Source organism: Gambusia affinis, linkage group LG18, assembly GCF_019740435.1.
Source record: "Gambusia affinis linkage group LG18, SWU_Gaff_1.0, whole genome shotgun sequence".
NCBI classification, from domain to species: domain Eukaryota; kingdom Metazoa; phylum Chordata; class Actinopteri; order Cyprinodontiformes; family Poeciliidae; genus Gambusia; species Gambusia affinis.
The window spans coordinates 18,363,169-18,374,860 of NC_057885.1; the positions used below are offsets into that span (position 1 = coordinate 18,363,169).

The window sequence follows — 11,692 nt, forward strand, 5'->3', positions numbered from 1 at the left end:
TTCCGAATTTTCACTGCTGAGCGACTGACCGCCCGGAGATGGGAATTCCGACTACTTTCCGGGATCCGACTCAGACGCCTCATCTCAATTCAAAAGTACTTTATTGATTCCAAAGGGAAGTTAGCTGTTGTTGTAACTTATGTTATCGAAGATTCTTCAAAAATCTGCGATGTTGATGGTTATGAAGAGAAAGGGTGTCCTGTAGCAGTCTGTATTACAACAGACCACTGAAGACACTGTTCTTGTACAATCGTCTTGTGAAGAGGATGCTCAGGGTTCTCCATAATTTTCTTGATTTTATGTACTCTAGATTTTCCAGAACAAAACCTTTTTAATCAGGTTGTTGAGCCTTTTTATATCACTTACTGATGCTGCTTACCCCTAACAAATGAAGGCAGAAAACATTTACATCTAAGTTTGCTCGAGAAGTGCAGTCTGCTCTGCACCTTCATTGTTTTTCAAAAAATGGTATCTATTAAAATTTTTTTGTATTAAAAAATCAAAGACCCACTAACTTGGTTGTATTTACTCCAGCTCTATAGACTCATTTACCTCTGAAAGCATGCTCCACTGAGTTGTTCTGTCTTTTTTCTTTACCTTTCAGCTAAAGTAGAAGATGAAATCTTAATAGATTTTACTGTTTGTATTTAATCATTCTTTTACCTTTATTCTCTATACCTAATACTTTATTAACTTTTATGGATAAAGTATGAAGCTTATTGGTAGCATTTAGTTGATTTAAATCTATAATACAAATAAACTACATGATTGTAGTTTATTTAATTTTAAGTCATGTTTAATGTAAAAAACATGGCAATGTTCAGAAATAATTATATATGTGCTGTGCAGCAAATATTAGTTCTTGTGCAGGAAATAAATGTGAGCTTTATATTTAAAAGGAGGAAAATGTTTTTCCCATCCCATAATTCATGAAAAAGATTTGGCTGAATGCGTTCGCTCGGTCACTAGCAGCACATTTGTTTGACCGCAATTCCTTCAGGTTGGAAAACAGCAGGTGCTGGTACAGATGTCCTCAGATGAGCGCAATAGACTTTTAAAAGCTGTTCGAGATAAGAAAAAATTATTTAACTTCATCCTTACTGTCCGAAACAATTTAAATAAATACAAGATTTGCGAAATATATACATTACACATCATAAACATTATAGCTGATTATAGCTGTCTTTATTATTCTGCATACAATTCTTTATTACGGTGATTTGAGAAGCATGCTAATGAAACATGAATTATTTAAAAAAACATTGTCAGAATCTATTTTATGCTACTAGAATTAGCCAATTTAAACTGAAATGTAGACATAATTGATTATATTAGCAAAACATATCTATTTTGTCTTCTGAGAAGATGATTTAATAAGTACATATGCAGGGTTTTTTTTACAGTAACTGTTGACTTTGCAACTAACACAAATTGATTATTAAACAAACTTAAAGTAATCGCTTTTACAATTGTTCTGGCAGATTTCTAACTGTATTTCATAAAGTAGAAATATTCAGTTAGGGTTCTTCAGTAAAATCTCATCCTTGTTTTCTTTCATCTCTGGCACATTTGCTTTTTTACAAATTATACACCAATGTGACAGATGTAAAATGTTTTGTGGAGCATTGCAGCTTTTCCACTAGACTATCTATCGCTAATGAACTGGGTAAGGTACACGGTAAAAATACTTCTGTTTGATGAGAATAAAACTGGACAGCATGGTTACCTTTGGTTAAAAACAACTAAGATGTGATGTAAAAGTCGCCTTCTATCACCTGAAGAACATTTCCAGGATTAAAGGACTAATGCCTCAGCCAGATCTAGAGAAACTCATCCTTGCGTTTATTTTCTGTCGCATTAATTACTGCAACAGCGTCTTCACAGGTCTGTCCAACAAATCAATCAAACAGCTGCAGCTGATCCAGAATGCTGCTGCTCGCGTTCTAACTAAAACCAGGAAGATAGAGCACATAACACCAGTTTTAAAGTCCCTCCACTGGCTCCCTATAGCTCAAAGAATAGACTTTAAAATACTGCTGTTAGTTTATAAATCCCTGAATGGTTTAGCAACACTTATATTAAAGATCTACTGTTGTATAAACCTTCCAGAACTCTCAAGTCTTTTGGTTCTGGTCTGCTCTGCACCCCCAGAAACAGAACCAAATGAGGAGAAGTGGTATTTAGCATCTATGCACCACAAATCTGGAGCAAACTTTCAGAAAACTGGAAAACAGCTGAAACACTGACTTCCTTTAAATCTCAACTAAAAACCCACTTGTTTAGAGTTGTATTTGAAATGTAATCGATTACAAATTTATTGATGGAATCTGACTTAATGTTCTGTTTTGATTGTTGATTCTATTTTGCATTGTGTTTTTGTATTTGATTTGATGTAAAGCACTTTGAAATGCCTTGCTGCTGAAATGTGCTATACAAATAAAATTTGATTGATTGATTGTATATTTTATGATGATTATTCTTAATGATTTGGATGAATCGTTTGACAAAATATAATGTTTATAGCTTGTATCATAATTTATTTTACTGTATTTTATAATGCAAAGCATTTTGACCACATCTGTTGACGTCTTGTTGTAGCTTTAGCTGAATGCAGAATTTCATGTTTCACAAAAACTGGCATCACATATTATGCGTCATTACTAGATACATTTTTTTTTACTGTGACTATTGCTAATTTTGAAACTACTTCCTGAGTGACAACAATATTAGAAACTACTGAAAATCCTCACAAAAATTATCTGCCTAAATGGTGGGATCACGGCAAAAATCTAAGGCTCTTGGAAGCTAAAATGGACACTTTTCTAAGTTCCTACCAGCTACTGTAGAATCTACTGTAATGCTAATGCTAGCTTGTAGGAAAGCAGGAACACAAAACATATTTATTCTGCTATAAAATACTTCCATTGTGTACATCAGTAGCATAGTGTTAATGCTCTAGGTTATGACAAAGTTTAATATTTCACAAATCTTGGCAGCTCATGACTCATTGCTGGTGAAACCTTACTTTTATAGTAGCTTTAGTTGCTAACATAAAAACTACAGCCCCAGAAATCCTAATGTTAGAAACTGCTGAATACAATATAAGTAAAATAGTTGTCTGAATTGTTGCCATCAACCAAAGAAAAATAAATTAATAAGCAATCTGAACACAATTGAAATAATTACATTTTTTAAAAAAGCATGTAAGGCAAGGATGTTTAACAGTGTTGTGTCATTCGTAGCTCAAATTACTTCACAGATAATAAAGGAACAAAGGTAAACTAATTGCAGCAAATTTATAACTAAGAGATGATAAAATGCATTGATAAAATAGTCATTGTGCCTCATGGGGTAGTTGCAGTTAACTAGTGGTGTAAGTGATTTACACTTATTTATGTTACCGTACTGAATTATTGTTTCCTATCGATGGATACGGGGTTGTTAATTCATTGTTGCAAATTATAACACTTTCTAGCTCAAATTCAGTCAAATTATGGGCCCTCTGTTCTAAAAATAATTTGTAAATGTAAATACCCTCTGTTGTTTCTATGTGTGATTGTGAAATACAGACTGCAGCCTCAGATATTTTCAAGTTACTAAGCAACAACAGTAGGTTGCCTCGCATAATGTGATCTCCCCCATGAAAAGAAAACGAAAAAGGATGCATGATCTGTCAGCTGGGAGAGCTGCAGAGTCGCAAATAGTCACACAATAAGAGGATGTAACAGGCAGAAAATAAAAGACGAATCCAGGAAATGAAGGGCTCCGAGAGACTGGTTCAAAACGACTGGGAGGGAATCCAACTGGCAGGATTTCCCGATGAATCAAGGGGAAAATCACCTTCCACATGTGGTGGGGGGTTACTCACGGATAGGTGTGCCATTAAAGTACTCTATTAAGCTTACATTATAACATAAAACCATATATATCTTTTTAGAAAGATGTAACAATTTGTTAGCACGGTTTTTAAGTGGATGTCAATCGTTTGTGGAGGAGAAAAAAAGTGACAAATGTCGCCATCTGCAGGCTGTTGGAATATTGCAATTGATACTATCGATATATCTACCTAATATATTTTCAGTCAGTTCCCAAATAATCTATCTATTAAACATCATATGTATTTGATAATATGTTCCATCAAACCTAGCAAGCTACACAGATCATCAGGTATTTGATATCTTATCAGTGTTTCCAGTTTTTTGAGTTTCTGTAACTCAGCGGACTGGTAATCATCAAAAGGAGATTTATCATAATTCTCTCTAATACAGTTTCAAATGTGATTTACAGGCAGCAGAGCATAGACAATCCAGCTGTTAGGAACTGATAATAAACATAGCGTGGAGGGAATCAGTGAGAAATGTCATGCACAGTCTGTGAGAGAGAGATAATCTTAATTTGACTTTTACTGACATTAACAGAACAGTGTTGGTGACAAATTTAAATAAAAAAGTGTGGAATCTGATATAAAAATTAAGGTTATATTTACATATTTTCAGAACCTATTAAAGGCAAGATTATTTCTATCACCTAGTAAGTAAAAAAAAAAGATAATATCTTAAGTTTCTCACATTACAACCACAAACGTCAATGTATTTCACTGGGATTCTCTGTGATATGCACCACTTTGTGTCGGTCAAACTGTTAGGTGAATGGCAAGTGTGACTTTCTAAATGTGGTTCAAAGATAAGTCTGAAAAGTGTGGCATGCATTTGTACATAGCTACCTTGTGCAATGCTAATCAACATTATTTTGCCACTCCTCTTTAAATCAGTGTGACAGAAAGCTGGGGAGAGAGATAATGCTGTACCTAAAAAACAAAAGAGGAATACAAATATTTTTAAACACTAAAATTATAATTGAATAAAATATTGTTGTAAATTAACAAAAATGTTTTTCTATGAAAACCAGATGATGCAGATTTAGATTAGCCTCTCAAAAGTGAGCCACTGAATGAAAATTTATGAAAAAGAAAAATTAAAGGCATAAAATGAACAAATTTAACAGATAAACATTTATTAAGTATAAACAGAAGCTAACAGAGGAGTATCTAACAATATATAAAGCAGTTTAAATACAAACCCTGAAATTGCTGGAAGAATGGCTTATTTATAACACAATAAAAAAAACAAGAAAATAAAGCAAATTTTCCCCAAGATAAATTTTAAACACGTATACAAAATAGTTTCTCAATGCACTTTTAAAAGCCTATTAAATAATTATGATTTTTATAAAATAAGCAGTAGTTTGGGTCTTAATGCGGTTTTGTTTATACATAAGACAACACACACATAAAAAAAAAAAATCTCTCCACTAAACTCAAAATATACACTTCAACAGCAGATACCTCTACTTTAATCGCAAAGATATAAAATTCCCGGAATATAAACGACGTAGAGCCGGTGTTCTAGCGGGTGGAGCTAAAAGGGCTAGCTAGCACTTTATGCCGCGGCTAGCAGCTCCTCGACGGAAACGCTCATCACGTCGGAGAAAAACGTTCCCTCGTTGTCTCCACCTCCGAACACCAGCAGAGTTCTTCCGGCGGAGACCGAGGACTCCTCCGAGCAACCATGGTGATCGGGCGTTTCCATGGTGACGATGGAATGCCCCGCCCTCGGCAGGGAGAGCTGAGCTAGCTTCAGCTCGGTCCAACTGTTCGTGTCTGAGAGATCAGAACCGCATATCAGAACTGTGACAGAAACAACCCCTCAAAATGTTTCTTTTATTTACTTATTTTTAAATAAACCAGCCAGGCTACTATGGTGTACTATGGTGTACTAGGGCTATTTAAGATAGAAAAACTGGGAGGAAAATTTCCACTACAAAACTCATAAAGACATTTCTGAGCTTTAAAAGTCAAAAATGTGCTAGAAAAACCTCCCTCAAATTTTGAGATTAATCTTAGAAATTTTCTAGGAATGTTTTTCTAGCAAAATTTATTGCAACTTTGATATTTTTTTCTTTTTTCTAGCAAATTTCTGAGCTCAATATATATATATATATATATATAAAAAACAACATATTTTTTCTTTGGTACACTTCAGAATTTCTGAAATGTCTGCGTTTTTTCTATAAAATGCCCAGGGTATAATCTCAACATAATCTTTTGGAGGAAATTTACTCATCCTAGCAACTGGACTGTATGTTCTGAACAACACCTGGGATTTATGATAAATTTATTTATTTTGGCCTGGTCATTCATATGACTAATTAAACCCAACCACAATGTTTCCAATTAAGGATAAACAATTAGTTGGATTAATCGTGATTAATCAATTACTGAAATCATCATCAACTAATTTAGTAATTGATTAATCGTTAACTGGAGTACACAGACTGAAAAATCAACATTTTTAGAGCTTTAATTAAGCCAAAATTGTACAAAATATGTATACATTTTGCATGTAGGATTAAAAAACAACCTTTGTCTAAAGATACATTTTAGCTAAAACTTCCCAAGTAGCATAGGCTTAGAAATTGAATGATGTCTTTATTTTCATCCTTGAATTTATATCTAGTATTGCATAAAAAAGACTTAAATGGTAAAATTAAAAAGAATGTAGAATGTGGTGATTTTTTATTATCAAAATAGTTGCTAGTTGTAGACCTATATATGATTGAAAGCCCAGTTAGAGCTTCAAATTCAAGTATTTCAGTCAAGTAATCTGCTTCTCACCTATATCGAAAACGAAGGTGTCACTGAGGGCGTTGTTTCCGTTGTAGCCGCCGTGGATCAGGAATTTGGTTTCTGAGAGAACTGCACTGCCATGCCAGCTGCAACAGACACAGATGTTCATCTTCTTGATTTAAAATCCTCCCAAAACTTTTTTTCTGCATGTTTGTTTAAACTATTCCAACAAAAATAACAAGAATAAGATTTAAAATGTAACTTTTGTGTGTGTACCTTCGAGGAGACGGAGCTTTTCCTGACGTTTTCACAACAGAAAACTCCATTAGACCTTAATTTTTTTTAAAAATAAAAAATGTTAAATTTTAGCTTGATATAAATTCACACCCAGTGAGATTTGGTTCTGTTGTCATGAGCCTCACCGAGGTCCAGCATGTACATGTCATTGTAGCAGACGGGAGTGTCCCATCCCCCAAACACATAGATGTACCGTTCCTGCATCACGCAGGCCGAGTGGCTGGAAGGAAACAAAACACAGAAGCAGCTAAAGAGTTGAGTTTGAGCATAAAACATGTTTGAACGGATGCTTGGGTCGAGTTCTGATACCCTGATCGGGGGGAGGGTTTGTCTCCCGTGACGATGGGCTGGTACCAGATGGAGAGGTGGGGATTGAAGATGTATAAAGAGTCGCTGCAGCCATCGGGCTCTGGGTTTGGCCGAGGAAACACACCGCCCAGAACGAACAGCTCCCCCCGGAACATGCTGCAGCTGTGGTAGGCCAGAGGGGGAACCTTTCCCTGGGCCTGGAAAACAAGATCCCAGTAAAATCTGGGGGTAGTGATGAACTCTGACCTGAACAGAGTCGGCCTTCTATCAGCTGGAGAACATTTCCAGGCTTAGAGGACTAATGTCTCAGCAAGATCTAGAGAAACTCGTCCATGTGTTTATCTTTATTCTCACTGATTACTGCAACAGTGTCAAAAACAACAACAACAACAAAAAAACAATCCTCCAGCTGCAGCTGATCCAGAACGCTGCTGGTGGTGTTCTGACTAAAACTAGGAAGTTAGAGCACTTCACCCAGTTCTACAATCCTTCCACTGGCTCCCTAGAGAATAGACTTTAAAATACTGCTGTTAGTTTATAAATCACTGAAAGGCTTAGCAACACAATACATTAAAGATCTGCTGCTGTTGTATCAACCTTCCAGAACCCTCAGGTCTTCTGGTTCTGGTCAGCTCTGAAGAACCAGAACCAAACGAGGAGAAGCAGCATTCAGCATCTATGCACCACAAATCTGGAACAAACTTCCAGAAAACTACAAAACAGCTGAAACACTGACTTCCTTCTAATCTAACCTAAAAATCCAGCTGTTTAGAGCTGCTTTTTATACATAATCGATGAAACATTAATCAACAATCTGATGTGTGACAATGGCAAAATGTAATGTTTGAATTGTTGACTCAGTGGCATGGCTTTGTATCTTTCTTTTTTTTTAATGATGTCAAGCACTTTGAAATGCCCTGTTGTGAAATGTGCAATACAAATAAACTTGACTTAGCAACTAACCCAATAAGCAATAAATCAATTAATCATATGATAAATTAAAACAAGCTCAATCTCTCTTACTACCAAAAACTAGATGATAAAAGTCTTCAGTCTGGTGGTTTGGTTTCAGCTAAGCTTGAGACTTCAGTATCCATTTTACTTGTTGTTTCTGTTAAGAACTTTCAATGACTTTATACAGAAATCAAGAACTTTCCAAACCTTGAAAGCACCTAATTGAGATTCAAGCATTTTCAGCTGCTAATTAGCTTTCCCTAAATAAAAACCTTCAATTAAATTCACTTGTGTGGAGCCTAATGCCACTACACCCACTGTGGAGTTTAGTGGTGGCAAATTTGTGGTTGTGAGAAAACGTAGAAGTGTTAAAGTGGTCTGAATACGTTTTGTGTGTATGCTTTACTCGCCTCCACCATGGTCCACCTCCAGCTCTGGGTGTCCAGGATGTGGACGTCGTTGAACCACTTCTTGTTCTTGGAGCCTCCGAACACAAAGATCCGTTTAGAGTCGGGGTCAAAGATGGCCGAGTGGCCGATTCGGGCCTCGGGGGTAGGGCCCTCCGCCAGAGTCTCCGCAGCCACCCAGGACAAATCCTCTGTTGCATGGAGAGACAGTTTTCATACCCGTCGAAAACATTCGGACTCAAAGAGGCATTTCCAAATTCAGGGCAGAGTGGAGCGAACCTGTGCAGAGTTTCCACATCGGGTCTTTGCAGAACTGCATCCTGGCTCCCTGACCGCCAATTAAAATGGCCGTCTGCGCATCGATGGGACATAAAGTCTGACCCCAACGTCCCGACGGGCCGACCAGAGAGGCTGTGGGCGGAGGAAGAACTCATAACGAAGTGTGACATACAAAGTTGGGTAGTAACTAATTACATTTACTTGAGTAAATGTAATGGTGGATATAATGGTGGTGTAATGGTGGTTAAGTATGGTGGAGGGTCTGTGATGCTGTGGGTCTGTTTCTCTTTCAAAGGAACTTTGTTAAAGTGTGAAATACCACATTTTACAGAAAAATCTTTTAGTCTCAACCTTCGCTCATGTACATCTTATGTGTTGTGTAAATAAACGCACATGTCTGTGTGGGAGTCTTGGCCTGCCGACTCTTCATCCTGGCTGCGTTCTGAGGAGGCGTCACTCCTGCTTCATTAGCTGGAAAAGACGACAAAGAGAAGCAGAAAGGTTAGACAAGATCCAGCAGCCCAAACATCTAATGACTGCGTTCTACTGCAGTCTACTAAAAATCTTCCTCCTAGATGTAAATAAAGGTGAGGAAACTCTTCCTTCCTCACCTGCTGCTTTCACCTTGGAGGCGTCTGCACCGGTACCCAACAGTTTCTGGCTTTTGACTTGACTTTTGCCTTTTCGAACAGGCGTCGCCTTCTCCTTAACTCCATTTGGACAAATGTTTTCTTCTCCTCTCGCCTTTGACATCCTGCCGCCAACCTCTTCCTCAGCCGATCGCTCTCTCTTTCTCTTGCCGCTGAGCTCTCGGTCTGCGAGGGGAGCTGTCGGATTCTGATGCCACAGTGTTTATGAGACAAACTAAACATGACTACCAGGAAAGTAAAGAGTGCACACACCTGTGTTAAAATACCATAATTTCAAATTTTTTCCCCACCTTCCATAAAAGTTGAGTTGAAAAAAATTTAAACTGAAAGACTTGAGCTAACATTTTATTAATAACGCATAGATAGCAGAATGAAGGTTTAAATTGAATGTTTTTTTTAAAAAAGGAAAAATTGCATAAAATGAGATAATTTCAGGTTTGCTACTTGCTTCAGGTCCCAAAATATTTCAGGTATTCCTTCTGGAGTTTTTAGTTCATATTGAAAAATATAGCAAGGCATAGATAAAACACCAAAAAGTTGATTTAAGCATTATTTCTAGCTGATCTGCTCTGAGTGAATGATAAATAAACTACCTTTGGTATGTATTCATTCACAGCTATGACCAGCTCTTGTTGTGAGTTTGTCTGAAAAGAAATGCAAACAAAAGTTTGGTTAGTGCATCATTGATTAAAGACATCCTCCCCCTCTTAATACTTGTGAAAGATTAAACGTGTGTTACCAGGTTTCCTCCCTCCAGATAAACATTGAGTGTGACGACGTCTGTCCAGGTTTCTTCTTCCCACTGCTCCCATGAGAGACACCTAAATACATGATTTTAATAACAAAATAGGGAAGGAAAAACGCAAAACATGTGGCATGAAGGCGTTCTTGTCCAGGTCATGCAAACATTATATTTGAAAAGCTCTTAAATCTCTAACACGCAGAAAAGCTAAGAATTTTAAACTGATATAACCTTCTGTTGTGACATTAAACCATGTCACAAATACTCTACATGTGTATCAAATTTCTGACTTTTTAGTTTTTGTTGTTGTTTTTAATTGATCTAGTAAAATCAAACCTACCCATAAAAACATATTTTTCATTTCTTAGTAACAGAGCAAATGTACAAAGTGTACATACTTGTTATAAGGGGTCAGTTTTCCAATAGTGATGGGAATCTGATCAGCGTCGATAAGCTCTGCGTTGAGGCAGATCCTTTCCCCCCACGGTCCGCTGCTGAACAGCACCACCTGGCGGACAGATGGTGGAACTGCAGCAGACACTCTGCACGACCCCTCCGCTCTAACAACAAAAAGACAAGTAAAATAAATGCAAAAACTAAGCTTTTAGTTCCCAACAAAACAAAAACCAGATTTATGTTTTCCCAACAAAAAAGAAACCTGTCGGTACAAATAAGGAACAATAAAACCCCACAGTAACAGCAAGCTGTTAAGTAACTCCCGTGAAAGATCTATCCTACCTCAACAGCCTTTGAGGCGGTCCATTTACCCCAAAAATAGCATACACTCCGAACTCATCCATCTTGAAATCCTCCCTCAATTCCTTTTTAACTGTAGCACAATTTAAAATGTTAAAACACAATGTAATTTTGGCTTCTCCCGCCACTGTTGTGTCTACAGCTTCTAAATTCCGCGCTATTTCCAGCCAAATGCATGTGTTGCGCTTGGTTTGTTGTTAAGCGTATCCTTCCAGGAGGCGGCGGCGGTGCCAAACACTATGTCAGCAAGTGATCCGCCCACCGCCACATATCCTTATCCTTATATCGAGCTCACTCCGGGTTGAGCTCCACACCCTGCTTCCGCGACCAGGGGAAATGTTCAAAAGCATTACGAAACTGTGTTTATTACAGTTTGCAGCTATTTTAAAAATGGCAAAATGAGGCTGTAAGGAATGATCCTATTTAATTTTATCACCAATTAAAAAAGACTAAATTAAAATAGTTTGTAAATAAATTCTACCGTGTATGAAAGAATAACTGTTTCCGCAATACAAATCTGTGGGAGTTAAGTTATTTTAAAGAAACATGTTCAATGGCTTGCCCCTAACAATGACTATATGATGTCTCGATTGCCTTAATGTGTTATTTTACAGAGTATCAGCGAGTGTGGTGCAAATATAAACGTCATTCACAATGGAATTCATGTTAGGGA

The 11,692-nt window shown here is 37.1% G+C and overlaps 1 protein-coding gene across 1 annotated transcript; it reads right to left on the minus strand.

Moving 5' to 3' along the window:
- Nucleotides 1–4,943: 4,943 nt before the first annotated feature.
- Nucleotides 4,944–11,275, minus strand: LOC122820168 (kelch repeat-containing protein). The gene is made up of 13 exons (XM_044097376.1): nt 11,002–11,275; nt 10,662–10,823; nt 10,261–10,342; nt 10,115–10,165; nt 9,483–9,708; nt 9,265–9,342; nt 8,872–9,003; nt 8,596–8,783; nt 7,232–7,428; nt 7,048–7,142; nt 6,902–6,956; nt 6,674–6,771; nt 4,944–5,659 (listed from the first exon to the last, which is right to left on the minus strand). The coding sequence occupies exons 1-13, from the start codon at nt 11,061–11,063 to the stop codon at nt 5,439–5,441; spliced, it is 1,647 nt and encodes a 548-aa protein (XP_043953311.1). The 5' UTR covers nt 11,064–11,275; the 3' UTR covers nt 4,944–5,438.
- Between the last annotated feature and the right edge of the window lie 417 nt (nt 11,276–11,692).